The following is a 22,437-nucleotide window of genomic DNA, read 5'->3' as shown; positions in this document are numbered from 1 at the left end:
GTAGATGGCTGACTGAAAGTAGAGCTTGATGACTGGAGTAGCATGCGCATCTGCGTTGACGCGAGGTTGATTGATCCAGGCTGCAACAGAGTGTAGATCAGCCGGAGGAGAAATCCAAACTTCAGCAGCAAAAGGCTCCCATATCAAGCGAGAGAAAGAGCACTCAAAGAAGATATGATGGTGAGTCTCTATTTCCAGATTACAAAGGACGCACGTTCCTGAGACATTTAACCCCCAACGCCTCAAGCGATCCTTGGTTGGCAGTCTTCTCCGCAAAGCCAGCCATGATATAAACGCATTACGTGAAATATATTCCTTGAACCAAATAGTCTTGTGCCAATATTTGTTGTTGATAGTGTTTATATTCTTTTCTGACATTAGTATCCATATTTTTTAGTAAACTGATCCAAAGAGATTAGTTTGTGGAGCCAACCAAACGAGGATTATAGTATTTACTTTGGAAAAAGTAATAGGTTGAATGATAGATGGCGTGCGTACTTTTTCACATGGAAATCTGCACATATATTAAAATTGTAAGATTTGAATCATAGAGAAAATATAGTGTATATGACTGAAGTTGGTCTATTCCGAAACTAAAGATGGCTAAAATTCTTCTTTGTCAAAACGCATAGATGTGAATCTTATATGAATAGAGTTCTCTGTTGCTTATAGCAGTGTAATAAACTATGTGTGTAAAGGAGAAAAAATGTTATATAAGTGAAAACAAAAATTATGATTTTTTTTCTTGTGCCTATAGGCTCTTTGCAATTTGAAGAAGAAAGAACATATTGTGTGAAAATATTTGGCTCGGTCAAATTTTATCCAGTTGTTTATAAAACTGTTGTTATATGATTCATGTAATTTTTTAGTGTTGATTTAAAAGTCCAAAAAACTCATCTATACAGACTTTTTGATATTTTTTTCTGTGATTTGAATTTAAAAAGAGATAAAACTTATGCATATAAAACTTGTGTAAAATGTGTCTGAATATGTTTCTCTTCTTTAATGTGTTAATCGTACTATATATAACATTATTTTAAAATTTCAAAAAGTTTATGTCACATACAAAAAACCATCAATAAAAAATATAATTCTCCATCTACAACCAGAAAAATGAAAAATTATAAACATATAAATTTAAATTAAGAAAAACTAACATTGGAAAAACAAGTAGTTAATGTAAAAAAAACCGATAAATAATATTATAAATAAAATAAATTTATAAGACAATCTGCGCGAAGCGCGGAAAAAATCTCTAGTATTAATAAAAAACAAAAAAAATTATGAAAGAAAATAGGAGAAACATGAGAATCGATTGTCACAGAAGAAACGTTGGAGTTTTGGGAAGGTACCGTCTCTCCACTTGCCACTTGATTATTGGTCCAATTTTTCTTAAAACATTAAAATTTAATTACAAAACTAAATATGCTAAAATATTGTTATAATAACTTGTAGAAACTTTGGCTGAGAGACTTAACCACTAATGTTGCTCTTAGGTATAGAAAGGAGTAGAAATGTATTATTATATAAAATACACATTATATCAATTATTTAGGGTTATTAGTCAGTCAGTAAATTATTGTTTTTTTTTTAAATCATAGAGAGCAATTTCCCCCATTGAATTTGTACTTTACTTATTAAAACAAACAACACATTTTTTATTTTTAATTATAAATAGGGTATTTTCAAATTGTCCCAAAACTTGTACCCTATATAAAATTATATATATAAGTTATTAACAATTCCATTTAAAACAAGTTCTTAAAAAAAAATTGTAATGTTTATTTTGGAAGTCATTTAAACTTTTGTTGATTTATTCATGTTTAGTTATTGCAGAACCTAAGAGAGAAAAGTTATAGTAATTAAAAGGACCCGAAAAGATAGCTTATAAAACCTAAAACATGATAGGGCCAGCGAACTAAGACAAGCTTCTTCTACGAAGACCGATAGAGAGACGCCAAGTATCAAGAAGGTTCTCCGGCAAAAGACCAGCGAGAAACCACTGAAGTGAATGAGCCCAAAATGGAGAGCATCGTGATCCAATTCCGATCTGCTCCACCGCCGCTTTTGCATATACTTCCGGCGATGGTACAAAGAAGCTTGGTTTATCTATATCTGCTACTTCTAACACCATCCTCGTTGCCACGTATAACGGCACCTGCCACATTACATGGGAAATCATAAAGTATTATAGAGAAAAGAAAAAGAAAACAAAAAGTTACCTGGCATTGGACGTGGATACCAAACTGCTTATATTCCACATGCAAAGATCTTGATAGTTTATCAACATAACTGCATGCACGTATTCGTTAATTCATGCATGTGATGGTTATGGACAATATGCATAAAATTCATAAAACAGCTGACATTTTGTTCTATCAATAAAACGATATGAATAAAATGACAATTAGTTTATACATTTTACAAAATGACAATTAGCTTTTCCTAATCACCGAAGACATTTTTAACAACTTATATATGGTCAAATGAAATGATCGCTCTATTGCTATGATGCTATCAAAGTAAAAGCGTTACTTATAGTTGTTATTTTTACAAATAACAACACTCTATCTAAGTAACTAGAACAAGGTTTTGTCGCGTGATGATTCATCATAATTACTTTAACAATCCACCTAGCTAAAAGGTCGTAAATGCACGGGTCTTACATGTGGGTGGGTTACCTATATACATCTACGTGTATAGAGTCGATTACACAATTTATTATACAACAACTAATAACTACCAAAAAATTAAATAGAAAGAACGGACCGAAACCTTAATGACTACATGCAAGTCACCGATATAGCTGTAGTTAGTAATTTGAAAAGAAACAGAACTTTGTACTACTAGTAGTTTTCAGTTTAAAATAAATAGAATTTAAGATTCCAATATAATGCATGAATTCGCGCACATACTAAGAATGAAATATACTCCCTCTGTTTTTAAAAGATGCATATTCTAGACTTTTCACATATATTAAGAAAACTCATTAAATATGCATTGTTTTTTGTAAATAACAATTTTCGATAACTTTTAGCCAATAAAAATTCAATAAACACCATTAATTTTTTTGAAACTTACAATTTTTCATAAAATCATACATTGAAAAAGTAAAAAATATATCTTTTTGAAACAAATTTTTTTTCCAGAACATGCATCTTTTAGGAACGGAGGGAGTATATTCTAATAATTATTGAATACGAACTTTGACCGTTCAACCATAATTATATCATTCATAAGTCCTATATATATATTAATCTCAATATCTAATAAATGTGATTTTTACTTGTATGGTTTTACGATCATTTGTATTTTATTAAAACAAAAAAATTAAACTATAGATCATAAAATTTCCAATATGAGACTTTTAACGATTTTTGTTATTTATAGTCCTTTTTAAAATTCAAAATATAACACATACGAAAAAATCTAATTTTTTATTATATGGTTAATGTAATTATTTAATTTATTTTAATAATATAACATTATATAATAATGAAGATATGTAAATTGTTGTCAAATTTTTTTTATTGAAATCATTAACTGTCAAATATATATTTTATTCACTTTTGGTAATTTCGTAGTTATTTAAGAAAAATAATAGTAATTGTTAATTGTTAATTAATTTCATGGTTAGTTTAAGGAGAAGTATATATAATATATGATTAGTGGACCAACATATTTTTTTAGAAATTTTAAAAAGCATTCTAATGATGACATGTCATAGTTAAAATGTTGTAATGTTTCTCTTTTAATATATATGAGATTTTAAATAACTACAAACTTATAATTGAGCTAAGTAACTAACTTTAAGTTCAGATCTTTTAGACTTTTAGTTAGAGCTAATTACAACCAAAGTTTAGTTTTCTAAATTACTACTTTATCTTGGTTAGAGATTAACTTCTGTGTTAAATGACATAAGATATCTTGTGAATCTTTTTCTTACTCCCATCTAATATTATTCTTAAGATCTCTCTAGTTTTCTTCTAATTTTGTTGGTTAGTATGCTTATATTTATAAAATGTGCATTGAACTTTAGAAGCAGTAAATAAAAGAAAAGTTAAAGTCCTAACGCTTTGGTGGCGGCGTAGATGGCATAGAGTGGATGCGAAGGGACAACAACTGCGGCGCCGGAGCTAATATTTATGATAGCTCCTCGACGGCGGTGAAGCATTGGTCCGATGAGAGATCTTGTGACCCAAGTGGTGGCTTCAAGATTAACCCTAAGGATTTTGGTCCATGTGAGTTCGTCAACCTCGTGGAAGAACATGGCTCGTGGATAAGTTATACCAACGTTGTTTATCAGAATTCCAACTTCAAGGCCTCTGATTCCCTCCTCGATTGCTTCATATCCTCTTTCTGCACATTTCTCCAATTTATCACTGCTCATAAATACAACACCCTTCATTTCTATATTACATCTGCCACCATCTTTAGTTTTGCATGCGTATCATCTTTGTAGACTGAAATAGCTTAGAAGTTTACCCGGCCCCCTAAAATAATAAATATACAAAAACTAACAAAAAAATATTTAAGAAAGCATTTGATCTTTAGTTTAATCTTGTAAATGCATGTATTAGTTAGTAACGTTATACTATAACAAATTAAAGTGGATCTTGCATTCTAGAGTAATTGTATACTATATTAACTCGGTTCATTTTGCATTTGGATTGAATAATTGTGTGTTTTCATCCTGGCTAGCTGTTGAAACAAGAATATATTTTCCAAGTTTACAGCCCTGTAGTTATGCTCACACAGAGACATATAGACGCCTAGTTCTATAGGATTGACCAAAAGTGAAGTGAAGACTGCATTGAAAAATAAGAAAGTGCATTTAGTATTACCAGAGGAGAAGTCAAAGGGAATGATCTTGATCTTGATTTGGGGAAATTCTTGTCTGAAATCATCGGAGACAGAAGCTAGCTTCGAAGGGTTTCTGCTGACTAGGACGAGGTTAAGGCCGTGTTTTGCCAGCTCGTGAGCAAAGGCTTGTCCGATCCCATCTGTGGCTCCAGTGACCATAGCCCACGAGCCATAACTCTTGAGTCGCCTGGGGTCAGTGAGGAGGAATCTCGTGATGAACCATTTCAGGAGAGGATAGAGTAATCTAAGGATAGAGAGAAAACCTATGAAGCTTACGACATGGAGATATGATGCCATGTTCTTTGCATGCTCTTCTTTCTGTTTCTTTTCTATTTTTTTCTGTTCTGGTTTTTTATTTGTTTGCTAATTTTGTGTGGTCATGAGATTTGGGCATGGAGCTAACTCACTTTTTATGTAGGAAAATTAGAGTTGTGAAAATAATAAAATAACAAATATACCCAGTTTTGTTACAAAATATACATGTATATCCAAGTTCAAAAAACAGAGTTAAAAAGTACAGTAAAAAAAAGAGTTGTAAAGATAGGGATATTTATTTTTTTATTTTTTCTTTCCTCGATCTTAATTACTTTACACAAAAATGGGTTGTAATTACCCAAGTTGTGGCTTATAGTAATATACCAAGTCAGTGTCATCATATACAATTTTTTTTTAACGCTGATTTTATTACGATCTTACAATTATGATATAGGAAAGATTACATAAACGATTCGACAACCGACAATACTACCTGCCTTATGAAGATCTACCCTAACTGCATCACCTGAGCCGTCCTATAAAGATCCACGCCTGACCAGATTTACTTGCACCATGTTGAAAATCCCTTGCAAGCCTTTCCTCTGTAGTCTGCATAATTGTTTAATAAACCGCTTTCTCCAGGACTTGAAACCTGGATTTCCTGTAATCTGCAATAAATTGCATAGTCTGGGATTCGAACCCCAAACCTGAGTGTAGAAGCCTTTAAACCTTAACCAATAGGCTACGGTGCTTCCACCATCATATACAATTTAGGATAATCTTTTTGTTACATAGAAAAGGAAATGAAACACTGAAAGAAAGTACTCAAAATTTAAGTACACAACAGGAAGAATATGATGCTATTGTGAAATTGGTAGATTGGGGTTTCACCCAAAAAGGACTTTGCATTCAATTTGTGGACAGTGCCTCATGTTAACTTCAATGAACTGGTTCTTTGGCAGATTTAGAGCATCTCCAATGTATTACTCCATTTTTTATTTCAAAATGGTGCAACACCAAAATAGAATAATGTTTTACTCCAATGTATTACTTCATTTTCTACTCCAAAAATAATATTTCTTAAAGATTTCATTTTTATTTTATTAATAATTACAAATAAAATCTTATACTTATAAAGAATTTACCAATTAACCCCAACTATTTTATGTTTACGATAAATAATTAAAATATAAATTATTTGAATTAAATATTTATTATTAAAAAGTACAAGAAATCATTAAAAAGACAACATATATGTAGGTTCAACAATGAGCATTAGAATATTTTTACCACAAATGATCAACTAATGCATTTCGTAATGAAAATGAGCTTATTTATCTTTGATATTCCTAAATCGAGCAAGAAAATTTTGAAATCAGACATTTTCATCTTCTGCAATATCGATACTCGGATGTGGAGCTTCTCTTCCAAGTTCAATTGGTGCATCGAGTTCACGCTCATCCATACAAGATCCAAATGTTCGTGCGTATATTCAAACTCAACAAATACAAATAATATCAAAGCGAAATGTTGAATCACAAGATCAACAAGCTCTTTCTTAGACTTCTCCGTTTGGGCAATATTTCACCGACCTTAGCGGATCCGGAACGGATTTTCCAGATTATTAAATTACTTATTTTATGTTATTTTTATTTTTATTATTTATTTTTTCTGTTATTTTCATTATTTATTTAAAATTATTAAATAATCCTTTGTGGAATATACTATTTTCATGTTAATGTATCATTTTAAATATTATTTAAGTAAGAAATAAAAACATTAAAGATTGAAATGACCATTTTATAAATAAAAAAAATTCAACTCCAAAATGGAGTGGGGTTGGAGAAGATTTTACTCCATAATGATGTTTGGAGTTGAAAATAGAGTAGGGTTGGAAATGCCCTTAGACATTAATCACATTATTATAGTGTTCACCTAATTTTTCTCATTCTGTCCAAAAGCTAGTTCGTCCAATTAATTCGAGTGGACAAACTTTTCTGGTTAGATAAAGTTAATTTATTTATCGGTTCTGGTTAGAGACAAACCATAAATACGTCGATTGCAAACCTCAACCTTTTTTGGGAATAGTGAAAACAATTAATGAGTATGTAAAAGGTATGAGAGCCTTGAAGTCTCCGTTTCTTCTCCCCTCTATCAAAGATAAATTGTTTGGTTTTGGTAGATAGATCATATGCCTATCAGTTGTTAAAAAAAAGAGATCATACGCCTATCATAAAACATAAAAAATATAGTCATTCAAAACTAGTCGTTGCAGATGCAAAACTTTTCTATTACGTCATAGGACAACAAATGTCTAAGACAAACAACCACCTGTAATAACGTACCGAGTCCTAACAAACATTCTAGGACAGATGAAAAAAGCTCGCGGATAATCGAGACATTATTCAAGAGTATATAAACAATACGACACCTATCATTCTCTTCTTACGGGTCGACAAAGAATGGGGGACGAATATGGAAAAGAGAGACAGAGAAAGAGCAATTTGTGTGTTTCTGTTGTATGTAGTTTCATGCGAGAGGCCTAAGAGATATCAATCACCTGTCTGTCTTGTTACAAGATGGAAGCTAGGAGCCACAGATGCAATAAGAGACTATATACTATAACGCCAAGCCTTGCTTGAGGACGGCTCATTAATACTCTTCCACCTGAGACCCTGCATTGCACAAATCAAAACTCAATAAGACGAACAACAACTCAGGAGCCCTTTCAGATCAGTTTGATATGACTTGAGTTGTTTACCATATTCCATCGACCCGATCTGCTATCATCTTTCCTTGCGTTGGAATCAGACCCGACATGCTGAGAGACTTGAAAACATGTCCTGTCAAAGAAAAAATAGATTGCGTTTAAGATGAGTGACAGTGAGCTTAAAGGCGCAAGCAATACTTGGGAAAAAATAAACGAGATAGATAGCTATGATATGTGGAAGCCTCAGTTCTGACCTTTATCTTCATCTGTTTCGTTGTGGTTCATCAGATGCTCGGACTCCGAATCTATGTTGATTGAAAGATGATCCGCCGATCCTTTCCTCACCGTCCTCACTTGCGCTGCTGTAGGCACAGGTGATATTGATTTTTTCACCAGTGCTCCCTGACCACAAAACGTTTTCAGTCCATATGTGAAGATCGAAGCTAACTCATTTCTTATGAAATAAGCAAAATAGCAGGCTACATTTTATACTTTAAGGCCATAACTTGACTGAATATAAGAGTAAGAAAATACCAGGACAATTATGCCATCGATGGCATCCACAAGGGTCAATAATAAGCTGAAATAGCACAAGATAAAATTTTACCTTGTCCTCAATCTCAGATATCTCTGAGGTAGAAGGTGCTTCGAAGATGCTCCTTTCAAGAACGACATCGGGCTGAATGGCTTTGCTTTGAAGTTTATCATCAAGTTCTTTGACCTTTAGTGATAATTTCTCCACAAGCTTTTCGCTGCTGACTAATTTCAGACCAAGTTCTTGGGCCCTTGATTTTGAACTCTCTGACTCTAGGAGGAGGGAAGCTACTTTTCTCTCTAGTGCTTGTAAAACTGTCCATGACTCAGAGAAGTCTGAGTCTACGACAGGATCATTGCCCGCCAATATACCCAGCAGTTTCTCCAAGCCAGATATTAGCTTGGACAACTCGTTCTTTGTCTTCACTAACTCTAGCTCTGTGGTACTCTTTGCTTCAGCTGCCTCCTTCAAACCTTGAATTTCAAGATCCTTTTCTGCCAAGGTGGAATTGAGCTCGTTTTGTCCATATGATAAAAGGTCTATCTGATGCTGCATCTCACTAACACTATCAACAATTGCGTGTAGCTTCTTTACATCATATGGACTCTGAGGTTCTAATCCATTGACCTGATCTACTGACGGCATATCAATACCACCTATCTTGTCAAAAAGGGCACGCATATCAGAAGCTGGAATTAATTTCTCCTTAGATTCTGGAATCGGAAGAAACAGTACGTGACATGTCAGTAAGTGGTAAACATGTTTAAGAAGATTTATAGAACTGAAGGACGAGAAGAGAAAAAAAAATTACCTTGCTCTTGCACCAACAGTTTATCGTATAACGTAGAAAGTTCCACCTCTTTTTCATGCCATTTCTCTTCTTCGGCTTTGTAAATTTCCAGCTGAAGTTTCAAATCTTGGCAAAGCGCTTCCGTAGATTCCACCTTGGCCTCGGAACTGGAAACCTTAGTTTGGTTTAGATCTCTTTCTACCACAACCTTTTCTAGAGCGGCAGATGTTTCTTTTAGTCTGTTCTCCATGTCTCGTATCACAACAGCAGCTGCAGTACTTGTTGTCTCAAAGAGCTTAAGAGTGGTACATGCTTTCTTTGTAGCAGAAGATAATTCTTTTACTGACCGAGCGCATTCACTTCCATGATTCTCCTGTGGGTGTTCAGTTAATTCAGTTCCACTGCCGTTATGACTTTCTTGGAACTGAACAACCTCTAGGAGGTCATTTTTCACTTCCGATTGCAGTTTGCTGGTAGCCTCTCCACATACAGACATCAAAGATGACAAATCTTTTTGTAATGCAGATATAGTGTTTTCCTGTTCGCGAACAATATCTTCTGCAATCCTCACCTGTTCTTTCAGAGACTCATTATGACTCATGACTTTCATCACATCATCCCTAGATGCTGTCATGTTTTCCATTAATGCCGCAGTGAGTGTATCAATGGAAGTTGAGAAAACCCCAAAGTTTTTCTCAAAATTTTTGTTTCTGAGCTTGACCCCCTCTGCGATCCTCCTAAGAGATGAAGAAATTTCGTCTTCATCATCAGCTACATCCCCTTTATTATTCTCCAGCTCGATATCCACTGAGTCATCAAGACCACTTAAAAAGGATTTCACCACAGTCGAATCCTCCTGGAAATATAAAAAGCGTCAAGAGAACAGTCGTATTATAAAAAATCGCCAAGAAAAGATGCATAAAGTCTGGTTCATCAATATTGCTTAACTCCCACATATTGGATAGAAGTATGTACTACTGAAAAAATATTGACAGAACAGTATTCATTATACTTATCTCTGGTTATTTCAACTTCAACACATAATATATTCTAACTAGATGTGTGTATCCTTGGCAAACAACAAACTGGGGATCCCTATAGGATAAGGAATGTTTAAAACCAATAAAAATGTAAGGAATGATGAAGGGAAACGGTAAACTTTACCTCTGCAACGTTGTCCATTTCCCCTGCCAATTTCTTCTCACCAACATTTCTTATGATATCTCTAGCAATGGCATCTATGTCTTTAAGGCTCCTGAATTTCTTTTCAAGGAATTCATTCACCCTGGAAATTAGCCCTCCATCCTTCAGTAGCATCTGAAGATTATCAAGATGAGTAATAATGTCCAAAGACTTGCTCTCTGTGTTTCCACTTGATCCAGCTAACTCTTCCATGCATACATTAAGTTTACTACTGAGAGTTGATATCTCGACTTCAGCTTTTACCATTTCTCCTTGTAGGACAGAAAGACTATTCTCCGTCTTCATTAATGCCTCTTCGAGGGATCCTATTGTCAAGGAAGCATCGGCCATCTTGCTACGCTCTAACTCTACTTCATTTCCAAGCATCTCTAATTCTGTCTTCAAATTTGTAGTGAGAAGTTTTTCATCTTCGATTTGTTTGGACAGCGAATCCATGTTGCTTTCTGTCTGAGCAAGTGTATCTTCAAGTGATTTTATGGTGCTATGTGCTTCTGCTAATTTGTTATTCTGATCTGAAATTTCTTCTTTCACCTTCTCCAGCTCCATCTCTGCAGTAGCAGTACTGCTTTGAACCTCTTCCTTTTCACTAATGATATCAGATATGTTTCTTTCAGCCTGCTTGAGTGCAGCTTCAACTGTATTCCTGGTTGCACAAGCTTCATCCAGCTCGCTAGACAGAAAGGAGGCCTCTCCCACTGCTTTCTGTAGCTCAAGTTCAACATTTTCCTTGGCAGCTTGGAGTTGGCTATTCTCTTCAGCAAGTCGATTGATGTTACCCTCTGCAGTAGACAAGGCATCCTCAACCAACTTCAAGGCTGTCTGGGTTTCTGCTAATTTACTGGCTAATGTACTGGCTTCTTCTTTTACTTTTTCCAGTTCTTCTTGTTCCTCTACTCTAGCCTGCTGCACTTCCTTGAAGTACACAGCAAGTCGGTCAACCTTTTCTGAAGAATCCTCGGTTGCTAAATCGACAGGGATACTCATAGTTTCAACTGATTTCATCACTTTCTGCAACAAGGTGTCATTCAGAGATAAGGATTGCCTAAGCTGATCTCTTTCGTCTACAATAGCAACAAGCTCAGCCTCTAGCTCTTTTGTGCGCTCTAAGTCTTTCGATATCATATCTATCTGACTCTTGTAGCTATCAACCGTACCAGTTGCGTGCTGCAATTCGAGCTTCAGCTTCTCGATGTCAGAGCTTTTCTCATCCAACTGAGTTTTTAACTTTTCCCTATCTTGGACAAGTCCCTTGCCTTTCTTGATAGCCATGGAAAGTTTGTCTCTGAGCAAAGCAGATTTCTCCTCTGATCGCTCAAGATCTGTCTCCAGAGCAATTTTTTCTTCTCTCACGGAAGCAAGTTCTCGAGATACGGTTTTTAGCTCATTTGAGAGATTGGATACCTGCAAACTAGCCAGCATATCTTCTCCTAGCATTTCCTTACAAAGTGACAACTCCAGATCACTAGCATAAAGGGCACTTTGGAATCTTTCAATCAATTCTTCGTTGCCATAAGAACTGTCACTAGAGTCTCTGATTTTCTTTTCTATCTGATCAAAGGATCTAGCAACAAGCAAATCGATAGCTGAAGTATGATGTTCGACTCCTTCTGTCATCAAGCCAGAGATTTCCACAAGTCTCCTCACAATTTCCTCTCTTTCCAAAGAATCTTGCTCTGCAGTTTCCTCCAACCTTTTAAAACTGAAAGTTAGATCATCGAGTTCCTTTCTAATGTTATTTTTGTCCTCCATTTCTGCTGAAACAGACATCTTTAAGCTTTCGATTTGGTCTTGCAGGGCATTGACTTCATCCTTTGCCTGGAAAAATGATTCCCTCAGCCAAGTTAGGCGAGTTTCTAAGCTGGATTGGGAAAGCTCCTCCGGTAAGTCAATGGAAAAGTCCAAATCTTTTAGTCTGTTGTATTCCTGGGAGACATTTTGCAGCTCTTTCCTCTCTTCTACAAGTGACCTAACTTTGTCAATGATATCGAGAGACTGCCCTTCCTCAGGTGTATCTATGTTTGACAAGATGGTTTCAATATTTTCAATGACAGAGCTCCTTGAGGACACCATTTCCTGAAATGACGCAACCAAAGCTTCCGATTTTACTAACTCACCTTTGATGAGTTCAGATTCATTCAACGCTGTTGACATTTCTTGTAGCTTCATCAAACAATCTTCAAGTTGTTTTGTTTTCTCAGCCAGAGACTGTTCCAACTCGTTCTTTGCAAGCTCATATGCTTCCAGGGATGCAGACTGATCACGCAATTGAGTATAGCACTTCTCGAGTTCATCTGACTTTTCAGCTAACGATTGTTCCAGCTGCCCCTTCACTACTTCGGAAGTTTCAAGGGAAATCTTCATCTCCTGTAACTCATTCAACCGATTCTCAAGCTCAGTTGTTTTCTCAGATATTTGATGCTTCAGAGCATCCCGGTTCTGAACTAACGCCTTCCCCTTTGTGACAGCCATGCTGAGCTTCTCTTTCGTGTTAATAAACCTTGTCTTCTCTTGCTCAAGCTCTGCCTTCAACTTTCCAGACTCTGCATTCATCGACTCAATCATCTCTCTATCTCTGTTCACTTGCTCAACCAGTTTCTTATTTTCATCTTCTAGAAGGCTAAGTCTATCGTAAAGCGATGTTTCCTTCTGTTTGAGCTCAAGTAACTCAGAACAAGCACCACCGAGAGCTGAACCAAAATCCTCTTGGAAACGAAGATCCGCCTCAGCACTAGACAAACACTTCCTCAACTGATCAGCACCGTAGTAAAACTCAGTGTACTTCGCACTTAAAAAGGCAACACCGTTCTCAAGATGAGCAATCTTTTCAGAGACGGAAGAGCCATGGATCAACTCTTGTTGCCCAAACACATTACTAAGAGAAACCAAAACCCTATCAGTTGCAGCCACAAGTTGCTCCTCGTTCTCTGACTGATGTCCAGAAAGCTCTGAGATTTTGGTGGTGAGATGAGCAATCTCGTCGTCCTTGCCACTGATAATCCCACGAAGCTCCTTGAGTGCATCCTCATGCTGAGTCTTGTCTTCCTCAGCAGTTTCTAAAAACTTTGAGAAACGACTGAGTATCTCCACGGTGTTCCCATCTTCTTCACCTTTGGAAACGTTCTTCACAGCAGTCAAGAGGTTAAACTGTTCCTGCAACACAGCAAGTTCCTTCTCCCTATCCTCCTTGTCATTCTGTATGTAAGGTAACATCAAATGAACATCAAAACAAAGATCCTTTCAAATAAATACAAATTAAAATCAACAGACATTGAATTATTTACATTATCATCGTCGTCGTCATCTGTGGTGAGAGCTTCCTTGCTAGGTGTATCGAAATTCAACTCTTCGGGAGCATCAACAAACATATCTTCCTTACTGTCTACGAAAGCTGTTCCCTGCAAAATCAATTTTTTTTAACCCAAAATTTCAGCATCTGAAATTTAACATTAAACGATTCGGAGAAGGAACATTACAAAATCTAACCTGGTCAGGATCAAGCTCTTGCTGCTCATTTGACTCGTGATCGTTCTCGATTCCGTCAGCTGCAGAATCAACCGAATCCTGAGGAAGATCATCGGTCTCTTCCATTACTCTAAACAGATCTAACCAGGGATGTGGAAACGGCGAGAAGAGAAGAGATTCGTGAACGAGAGAGAGGATACAAAGAGAAACTGCGAAGAGAGTCGGAGAGATGGAAGTAAATCAGCGAGGGAGAGGTAAAGAGAGAAGCGTTGCTGCACGACCGACGCGGTGCGTTTTGTTTTCTCCCAATCCTTCTTTTTTTTTTTTTTAATTCGTTTATACACACACTAGACGACTTGTTTTTTTATTTGGTTTCTATAATTATGTCGTGACATTGAAGTGGGTGATGTGTTTCATCCAATCACAAACCTTCGCTTCCGTTTAAGCTTTTTATTCATGTGACATTTAATATTGTATCAATTTCAAGGATTCCATAGTTAATCACAAGTATTTAATGTAAGACAAAATTAGAATATTGATCATACAAGTTTTGGAAAATAAATCTTCTAAACTAAAAGCGTTACTTTTAATAGTATTACAAAGACCACACTCTTTATGTTTCATAAATTTGTTATGCAAATAATATTATTTTATAATTTCAATACAATTTATATTTTGTTTAATTTTAATATTATAAATTGTTTTATTATCTTAGATATTTGTTAGTTGAATAAATATAATTAATAAAATATAAATATATTTTAATTTTTTTTTTAAATTTGAGTAAATATTAAAAAGATAGTTTTGATAAAACGGAAGGAGTATATCTTAACAAAATTACATATTTGTATATAAATACAAATATTACTACAATGATGAAATGATGATGACATTCCCAGTTTCATATGACTTTGCTTAGTGCAACTTGACCAGCACATGTAACACTTTGCATTTCAATGTGTCGCTGTTGTTCATAAGATCCTTTACAACTGTTGATCCACATGTCACATTTTGTGGCACACTTGCGCTAATTTCTACGCTGACAACAAACAAAATTTAGATTTTGTAAACGTGACATGACATGTAGCTTCTCAACACAAAACCTACTAACTCTCAGCCTCTTTAGTTGAAAATTGAAACAATCAGTGGTACCTTATCAATTGGTCCATAACATCAACCAATATTATTATGTTTGGTCATCGGTCACTCTGAGTGACTGACTCATCACACAACACGAGAGAAAAAAAAAGAGAGACAGATATAAGCCTTAAAGACGAGTCTCTTGGAACTTTTACCATCGGAAGCAAACTACTACCATACACTAATTTACAGCACAGACACAAGTCTTGCAGCTCCAGCTCCATGTACTTTCCAGAAAACCTTAATAGCCTCATCAACCGTTCCAGAATCAGTAGCAACAGCTCCAAAGATTGCCCTGAACCCACCACAAACGATCCCCGAGTTGGACGCATCAGTCTTGGGAGAAACCCTGATAACCCTCTCCAAACCCAACCGGTTCCCATCAAGAGCACACGAGGATTCCACATTTGAAACCTCTGCTATCAAACGGGTCAAGGCTTTGGAGGAGGTATCGATATCTTTGGAGAGAAGCTGAAGGGAAACAGAGGTTTCAATGAGATGGAATCCAAAGATACTGAGGGCTTTGTTGTTCTCTTGAGAGAAGGAAGCATGAGTCATGGCACGGCGAAGGAGGTTGATGTTGGTGAAGTTGTAGCTACATCCAAAACAAATAAAGGACACAACTTTAAAAGAAGATTGAACTTTAAAAGATCAGTGATTCAACTTGATCATCACGAGAGTATCTAATCTAATACAAATGGCGAAAAGGCATTCAATAGTGAAAAGAGTGTATGTACCCAATTTGAGATTGCAGCGTTGCGAGATTAGTAGCGAAAGGCGAGGAGAATGGTTTGATCCTGGCATTGGCTGCGCGAACCTGTAAGATACGAACCGAAGAGTGAGACGAATTAGATCGTCTTTCCGGTTTAGTAATAAAAAAAAAGAAGATGAGAATAGTTTAGGGTTTTGGAGGAAGGGGAAGTTACCATCACCATAGTTAAACCTCTTTGTTTTCTTTCACCACTCACTGACTGTTAAAAGACCGATCTTTGCTTCTTCTGCGTGAGAGACTTCACAATTTATTTATCAATGTATAATTTGCTTTTATGAGTTAACATTAGGTTGATGACATTATTGCTTTATGTTTAGCTTTTGTCATCTGTGGAATTTGTTCTACTTAAGCTTATTATTATCCTATGTTTAGGTTTAAAGGCTTCTATTACAGGAAATCCAGGTTTCAAGTCCCGGAAAAAGCGGTTTATTAAACAATTATGCAGACTACAGAGGAAAGACTTGCAAGGAATCTTCAACATGGTGCAAGTAAATCTGGCCAGGCGTGGATCTTCATAGGACGGCTCAGGTGATGCAGTTAGGCGTAGGTCTTCATAAGGCAGGTAGTATTGTCGGTTGTCGAATCGTCTATGTAATATTTCCTATATCATAATTGTAAGATCATAATAAATCAGCGTTAAAAAAAAAAAGCTTATTATTATCCTTATTAGAAAAATCTCTTATATTTCAAGAATAGGGGACCTTTTCTTTTGGGTTTAGATACAAATAATTGTCAAAAAGCAAAAAGAAAAGCTAATAAATTATTAGGCGTGAATCTTCATAAGACGGTTCAAGTGATGCAGTTAGACGTAGGTCTTCATAAGGTAGATAGTATTGTCGGTCCGTCTATGTAATCTTTCTCGTATCATAATTGGATCATAATATATCATTGTTAAAAAAAAGATTTGTACAATCTTTGGTTAATTAACATTTAACTTCATTACTTTACACATGTAGAGAGAGTTTTTTAAGCTCATCTTGAAACATATGTTTGTGCTATCAAGAAGAAATCAAGACAAGAAATGGGGAATATATGTAAACAGAGATCATACTTTCTCTTTTCTTATATCATAACAAGGGTACACATATATCTTATGACAATCATCTTTATTATCATAACCTAAAAACGAAGGATTATAAATCATGGATCACCAGATTCTTTATATACACTTAGTTAAAAGGTCTGGGATCTTTCTCCCCCTCTGTACACCCCATCCGTGTTGTGTGTTTCACCATCAAATCTTCATATCAAGTACTCGTTGTAGCCTAAGAATACAGCTTCCGGATAATCTTTAGGGAGGCTATTGATATGGAGATAGAACCGTAGCAAATCCTCTTTAGTGACCGTCTCAGGATCCACCACATCTTCATCACACGTCAGCACCCACAGATCCTCCGAGTTTACTCTCTTGATGCTGCCTCTACAAAACGGGCATGACTCAGATTTTGTGTTCCAGTTGCGGTAACATTTGATGCACATGGCGTGACAACAGTTAGGTAACACCATTTTGGTGCAGGGCTCTAAGCAGATCCCGCATTCCTCTTCTCTTTCTGAGTCAACGTTGTTGGTCATGATGAATCTGTTGCCTTCAGTGTCGTAATTCTTCTTGGTGATGGCTTTTGGATTGGGATACCATAAGCTGTCGCCTGGTAAGTCGGAGAAGTTGATATGAAGACGCTCGAGTGATGGTAATATAACACCTGCACTTAGCCAAAGGCATTCATTCTTCTATAAGACTAAGCCAGTAGTATAAACACACAATCTATTCATTAGAGCTCAGAGGTCTTTACCGTAGAACTCTCTGATTGTAGCTTTCCTTCCGTACCTGGATAGATTCCAACGCCCATCAGAACGTACCTGTACAAGACAAACAAGACAACCATAAAACAAAACAAGCTAAAAGGAAACGAGAGATACAATCCCTGTTAACATTGAGATACTTATATATAAATAGTAAGAACCTTGTAAATAAGTATGTGGAAGAAATCAAAGTATCTTGGAAGCAGACAAGAGAAGTCCATCCATTGAAGCAGGAATATGAAGAAAGGAGCCAAATTGCTGCAGACCAACTTCATCTGAAGTCGCACACCGCTCTTTCCCATTGGAATCTCAGCAGCCCTGAATCAAAGTTTGAAACTTTCTTTGAGAATATGAAGCAAAAGTTTCAATTTTTCAACCATTTTGTTTCTGCAATAATCTTAAGTTCGTGGATAGAAAATTGAAGCCCTAAGTGGGTTTAGGCTAATTCAATTCCTTAATTCCTCAATCAAAACAAAATCAGAAACTAAACCCCAAAAAATTGAAACGAAACCAAGATAGAATAAGATGACTCACAGTCCATTGGCGTGCTCGATGTCAGCCTCAAGAATCTTCAAAGAGTCCATGTAAGAAGACTTTGTCAACTGATAATACATCTCTTAACCCCTTCTCTCTCTCGATAAATAAATTATTACAAAAAGAAGAACAGAGGAGGGAATCCAAAGTTCAGACAATCCTTGGAACCAGAGGATGAGCAAAACAACAAACTATGTTTGCTTTTCTCTCCTCGTCTGTATCTCTTCGGTTCTGCTTTATAAATTTCTAGAAAAGATTGTGAGAAAAGGGGAGACGACGTTTCGCTCTTTGGTGAATTTTGCGGCCAGAGAAAGAGACAGACTTCGTGAAAGCCAAGGCAAACTGCATAAAAATAATAAGAATCTTATCTCTTTTTTTTTATTTCTCCTTCCCAAAAAGAAAAGTTTTTAAAGTTTGGTTTCTCTGTTACAGAAGAGATCATAAATTGTAACGTTTGAAAATGGATATGATGCGATAATGAGTGTGTGTTCGTTGTTTAATAATGTAGAGAGAGGAAAATAGCTTCTCTTTGTCCTTATCTACTACAAAAACATTATATGCTTTCTGTTGGCAGGTAGGTCTTCGTTTCCAAACTGGCATTTATTTTTTTAATCAAGGTCTTGTTATAAAGTATTTCAATATCTGTGACCTGTCATAACTCATAACCAACAATATATCCGATTCCATGATGTTAATTATGGAATCAATGTACCAAGTCTTTAATTTGTTGTTTTAGTTATCTGTTTCTGTTTGTTCCATCTGATTTCTGATTTTATCATTCCAGCTTTACGAGTATATATTGAGTGATATATATCTTCAGGATTTGGTATCCTTTTTGTGCCACAAATGCGTTACTTTACAACAAATTTATAAGAACGGATTCTAGAAACAGTTACGAAACCTTCATCCAGTGCTCTGATTTTTTTATATATTTTGTTTCTTTCTTGGACAAACTTCACGAGACACTACAGTACAACGTAACAAGCACTTAAAAAGATTAATAATATCCTCTTTAACATTTCAGAAGTTTGCACGTTTGCTATTGAGTATGGTGGATAATCCCCTTATTAATTAAGTCCTTTGAATTTATCAATTCAGATGTAATCCTCTGAACGTGGCGGTGATCGTGTGGAGAACATATAGATACGTAATTCTCAAATAAAACCCCACGTTTTTCGGTTTTATAAACTATAGTTTTAACTTCTTGAATCATTACTTTTCGCGTGGGCAAGCAAGTAACAAACTAATCTATCTCCCAGTATTTCAAATACAAAATAATGTTAGTAAACTGTAACCTAACTACACATATGATATTTGTTTTAAAATACAGTTAAATATATAGTACTATTCTTCTGGTTAGTTGTTATTGGTCGTAGTTAGTGATCAAATTAATTCAAAGTAGATGAACAGCCCATATAAGTGAAGTTAAAGAATGAGAATTTGGAATAATTCATACCCTAATTTTCAATTCAAAAATTGAATTGAACTGATCAAGTTTCTACCTAATGGTTCCATTGACTTGGAAGGAGGAATCTATCAACGACAAACATACAAATTAAAAACCATAGGTTATATAAGTCGCAAATAATTAAAGTTGAGCTAAGGAATAGTCAAATGTTCACGGTAAAGTTGTTCAGCCCCATCCACCAGCAACCCCCACCTATGTTAATGATGATGTTGGGAGTTGATTGGTACTTCTAAAACCATCTCTAACTTTTTTTTTCTATTCTAAATGTTGGAAAATCATTTCCATAGCATACGCAGATACTGATTGATATTTTAAAATTTTATTTTTTAATTCTTTCACTCACGCCTAAAGGCTAAAAATACATAACATTTGATTATCACATATATCCACCAAAAACAATTGGTTGGTGTCACAAAACCTTTAACTTGAGCAGAGCACGTTTTCAACAAGATTGGAGCTACTAAAAAAAGATTGGAGCTACTAGAGTTCTTCTATTTTGAAGGCCATGTAAAATATATGTGGTAAGAATTTAATTGTAAGTATCCAATCTATTCTTAGTTAAAAATGAATATCACTGAGCTTCAATTCTACATGCACCTCAAACAAAAAAAAAAAAAAAAAAAAAAAAATCCTGCTTATCATTTTTTAACGTTTAATCATTTTCGTAATAGGTCAAAAACTCGTATAATGCACCTTTGATCATTTTTCTTTATAAGATTTTTGTTTGGTATGATTTACTGAGAAGTTTGAGTTCGTAATCTCATGTCTATCTTGTAATCACCGAGGACTCCTAACAGTTAGTATGCATTTATAAGAAGATACATACAGATAGACTGAAACCTTATGTTCTTATATATTTAAGAAGCAACATAAATCAACACATGTAAATCCTTTGAAAGAAGTATGCAATAAGTTTTGGTCTTGTCTAGATCAAAACAGGGGGATTCAAGGAAGCTGATTCAAGAAGCTCCTCATCGCATTCGAAAAGCGACATGTGCTTATCCATAAGAGTGATCCAAGCTTCAATTCCATCTCCATCTTTAGCATCAATCAACAACATAAAGTTCTTGAAACTGGAAGTGCCTCTTCCGGTCACCCAAACCGGCTTTCCCCATCCAAAATCAGCCTCATACACTCCAAGTTTACACCAGCTATTACTCATCCACAAGTCCATCTCGTTACCTCTTGCATATACTTTCTCAATTTCTGCCAAACATTCAAGAACTCTCGACGACGACATTTCCTTGCAACTTAAGCTGAAGTTTTCCTTTGTTTTCCTTAACTCACTAACCACATCTTGAATCCCATCTATCATACCTTGTTGGTTCTTGAGTATCATGATGGAAAGCATGTTCCCAATTGTGTTCTCAGGCAAAGAATCTACCTTCCCTCGTATACGCACTGGAATCAGCAGCACAGAAGTTCTTGTTGTTGAAGAACTCAATCTAGAAGCCTTAGTTGCACATTTCCAGAAAAGAGCTGTAACCGCTTCAACACGAGTTGGATTCTTGACAAGGTTGCTTGAAGCTTTGTCTCTAAGTTTCTTGATATTTAAGGCATCAAACACAAACCTCTTTGTTACACATTTCATTTCTTCAACCTCGACTTTATTATCCATCGGTTTTAAGGAAAGCTCATCAGGAGGTAGAGGAAAGAACTTTGAAGCGGTGAAACTAGGAGTCATTGTAATCCCTAAACCTCTTGCTGTCTCAGCCCATCCTCTGATGAACATTGCTAAAGATGTTGCATCAGTGATCTTATGAGAAACGCAGATTGTGATAACTAATCCTCCACAGCTGAAGAAGTTGGCCTGGATTAGCAACACAGGCCATGTAACTGCTTCTCTTGATAAAGCTTCGACGGGAATGAGTGGCTCCAGTGATTCAGGAACAGGGCACTTGAGGAACTCCGAGAGAAGATGGTCCACCCTAGCTTCTATAAACACAGCTCCTTCATCATTACATTCGATGAAACTTCCAGTGATTCTTCCGGCAAGAGGGTAGAAGATTGGTAATGTTTTAGACAGAGATTTCTTGAGCTTCAAGGATGTTCCTTCTGATGAAGAACCAAGAAGGTTTTGCGGGTCTGCAGCGTAAAAGAGAAGTGCACCTGTGTACATGGGTGAGCTGAGGATATCAAGAAGAGAGAGACGGAGAATTCTCTTATCATTTGGAGTTGGAGAAGACGGTTTGATTACTTCTCTTGATGAGATCTCAACTTTGTTCTCCATTGTTACATACAATTATACAAATGTTTCTCAACTTATCTGGTTATATCTCAGACAGCCCTCATAAAATCAGTTGAAGGAAGATTCTTGGTGAGATTAATGAAAGATTCATCCATCACAAAAGACCAGCCATATTATTATTATTTGTATTTAGTAGTATTAGATGTTCACATCAAAAGTTCCTGGTAGGCAACAGTTCAAGATTCGTACACATTAGGAGACAAAATATGATTAGTCCATCTTATAAATAAAGAGTAAACTATCTTGTCTTACACAAAACAAATTATAGTTAGAATGATAATGACTTTACAGAAAGTTGGTGAAGTAGAGGGCTGGTGGCACGTCAAAGTAAAGTATAAGGATATTTTATGCGAATTATGTACATAAATTATGGGGAATAACCATAGGAAAAAAACTCAACGATGATTTAATCCATATAACTAACCCAATATAACTAATCCATATAACTAACCCAATAAAGACCGACAATGTCTTCGTTTAGGCTTGAGCTACCAACTTTACCTTCTCGTTTTCTCTTAATCTTTCCTTGACTTTCAAAAACTTGTAACCCTTCTCATATTTTGTTTTCTTAGATCCTTTTTTTTGACAAAATTGCTTTGAGATCTTGTGATTCAATCTCCATTGATATTTTGATTTATTTATTTTTCACACAATTTT

General features: G+C 35.6%; 5 protein-coding genes across 9 annotated transcripts; all 5 read right to left on the bottom strand.

The window, feature by feature from the left end:
- Positions 1–1,747: 1,747 nt before the first annotated feature.
- Positions 1,748–5,642, bottom strand: LOC103839066 (very-long-chain 3-oxoacyl-CoA reductase-like protein At1g24470). Of its 3 annotated transcripts, none has more exons than XM_009115551.3 (5): positions 5,140–5,642; positions 4,845–5,050; positions 4,074–4,359; positions 2,223–2,292; positions 1,748–2,158 (listed from the first exon to the last, which is right to left on the bottom strand). In XM_009115551.3, the coding sequence occupies exons 1-5, from the start codon at positions 5,169–5,171 to the stop codon at positions 1,919–1,921; spliced, it is 834 nt and encodes a 277-aa protein (XP_009113799.1). In that variant the 5' UTR covers positions 5,172–5,642; the 3' UTR covers positions 1,748–1,918. The 3 variants fall into 3 exon arrangements, with proteins under 3 accessions (XP_009113799.1, XP_009113800.1, XP_009113798.1); XM_009115552.3 differs by having other exon boundaries at positions 5,127–5,641; XM_009115550.3 differs by having other exon boundaries at positions 4,845–5,639.
- Positions 5,643–7,353: 1,711 nt separating this feature from the next.
- On the bottom strand, positions 7,354–14,457 carry LOC103839065 (sporulation-specific protein 15). Of its 2 annotated transcripts, XM_033281409.1 has the most exons (9): positions 14,003–14,457; positions 13,840–13,967; positions 13,638–13,751; positions 10,318–13,548; positions 9,175–10,009; positions 8,436–9,076; positions 8,083–8,230; positions 7,880–7,961; positions 7,354–7,793 (listed from the first exon to the last, which is right to left on the bottom strand). In XM_033281409.1, exons 2-9 carry the CDS (start codon positions 13,942–13,944, stop codon positions 7,691–7,693), a joined length of 5,259 nt encoding a protein of 1,752 aa, XP_033137300.1. In that variant the 5' UTR covers positions 13,945–13,967; positions 14,003–14,457; the 3' UTR covers positions 7,354–7,690. The 2 variants fall into 2 exon arrangements, with proteins under 2 accessions (XP_033137300.1, XP_009113797.1); XM_009115549.3 differs by having other exon boundaries at positions 13,840–14,456.
- Positions 14,458–14,906: 449 nt separating this feature from the next.
- LOC103839064 (protein NUCLEAR FUSION DEFECTIVE 2) lies at positions 14,907–16,050 on the bottom strand. Of its 2 annotated transcripts, XM_033281410.1 has the most exons (4): positions 15,885–16,050; positions 15,696–15,775; positions 15,110–15,553; positions 14,907–15,079 (listed from the first exon to the last, which is right to left on the bottom strand). In XM_033281410.1, the coding sequence occupies exons 1-3, from the start codon at positions 15,891–15,893 to the stop codon at positions 15,145–15,147; spliced, it is 498 nt and encodes a 165-aa protein (XP_033137301.1). In that variant the 5' UTR covers positions 15,894–16,050; the 3' UTR covers positions 14,907–15,079; positions 15,110–15,144. The 2 variants fall into 2 exon arrangements, with proteins under 2 accessions (XP_033137301.1, XP_009113796.1); XM_009115548.3 differs by having other exon boundaries at positions 14,907–15,553.
- Positions 16,051–16,759: 709 nt separating this feature from the next.
- On the bottom strand, positions 16,760–18,506 carry LOC103839063 (E3 ubiquitin-protein ligase AIRP2). The gene is made up of 4 exons (XM_009115547.3): positions 18,065–18,506; positions 17,692–17,848; positions 17,521–17,587; positions 16,760–17,430 (listed from the first exon to the last, which is right to left on the bottom strand). The coding sequence occupies exons 1-4, from the start codon at positions 18,142–18,144 to the stop codon at positions 16,973–16,975; spliced, it is 762 nt and encodes a 253-aa protein (XP_009113795.1). The 5' UTR covers positions 18,145–18,506; the 3' UTR covers positions 16,760–16,972.
- Positions 18,507–18,631: 125 nt separating this feature from the next.
- Positions 18,632–22,115, bottom strand: LOC103839062 (BAHD acyltransferase At5g47980). Its single transcript, XM_009115546.3, has one exon. The coding sequence runs from the start codon at positions 21,760–21,762 to the stop codon at positions 20,458–20,460; it is 1,305 nt and encodes a 434-aa protein (XP_009113794.1). The 5' UTR covers positions 21,763–22,115; the 3' UTR covers positions 18,632–20,457.
- Between the last annotated feature and the right edge of the window lie 322 nt (positions 22,116–22,437).

The sequence above is a fragment of the Brassica rapa genome, chromosome A09 (assembly GCF_000309985.2).
Source record: "Brassica rapa cultivar Chiifu-401-42 chromosome A09, CAAS_Brap_v3.01, whole genome shotgun sequence".
NCBI lineage: Eukaryota > Viridiplantae > Streptophyta > Magnoliopsida > Brassicales > Brassicaceae > Brassica > Brassica rapa.
This window is presented reverse-complemented; position numbering and strand designations above follow the sequence as displayed.

Coding starts and splice junctions, on each gene's coding strand:
- LOC103839063 (XM_009115547.3), bottom strand. CDS start 18,144: ATGTATTATCAGTTGACAAAGTCTTCTTACATGGACTCTTTGAAGATT. Junction 17,849..18,064: donor ATCGAGCACGCCAATGGACT/GTGAGTCATCTT, acceptor ACTTTGATTCAG/GGCTGCTGAGATTCCAATGG. Junction 17,588..17,691: donor TCCACATACTTATTTACAAG/GTTCTTACTATT, acceptor TGTCTTGTACAG/GTACGTTCTGATGGGCGTTG.
- LOC103839064 (XM_009115548.3), bottom strand. Junction 15,554..15,695: donor ACGCTGCAATCTCAAATTGG/GTACATACACTC, acceptor TTTTGGATGTAG/CTACAACTTCACCAACATCA.
- LOC103839066 (XM_009115550.3), bottom strand. CDS start 5,160: ATGGCATCATATCTCCATGTCGTAAGCTTCATAGGTTTTCTCTCTATC. Junction 4,360..4,844: donor TCCCTTTGACTTCTCCTCTG/GTAATACTAAAT, acceptor AGAAATGTGCAG/AAAGAGGATATGAAGCAATC. Junction 2,159..2,222: donor GTATCCACGTCCAATGCCAG/GTAACTTTTTGT, acceptor GTAATGTGGCAG/GTGCCGTTATACGTGGCAAC.
- LOC103839065 (XM_033281409.1), bottom strand. CDS start 13,944: ATGGAAGAGACCGATGATCTTCCTCAGGATTCGGTTGATTCTGCAGCT. Junction 9,077..9,174: donor ACTGTTGGTGCAAGAGCAAG/GTAATTTTTTTT, acceptor TTCCGATTCCAG/AATCTAAGGAGAAATTAATT. Junction 8,231..8,435: donor TATCTGAGATTGAGGACAAG/GTAAAATTTTAT, acceptor TTTTGTGGTCAG/GGAGCACTGGTGAAAAAATC.
- LOC103839062 (XM_009115546.3), bottom strand. CDS start 21,762: ATGGAGAACAAAGTTGAGATCTCATCAAGAGAAGTAATCAAACCGTCT.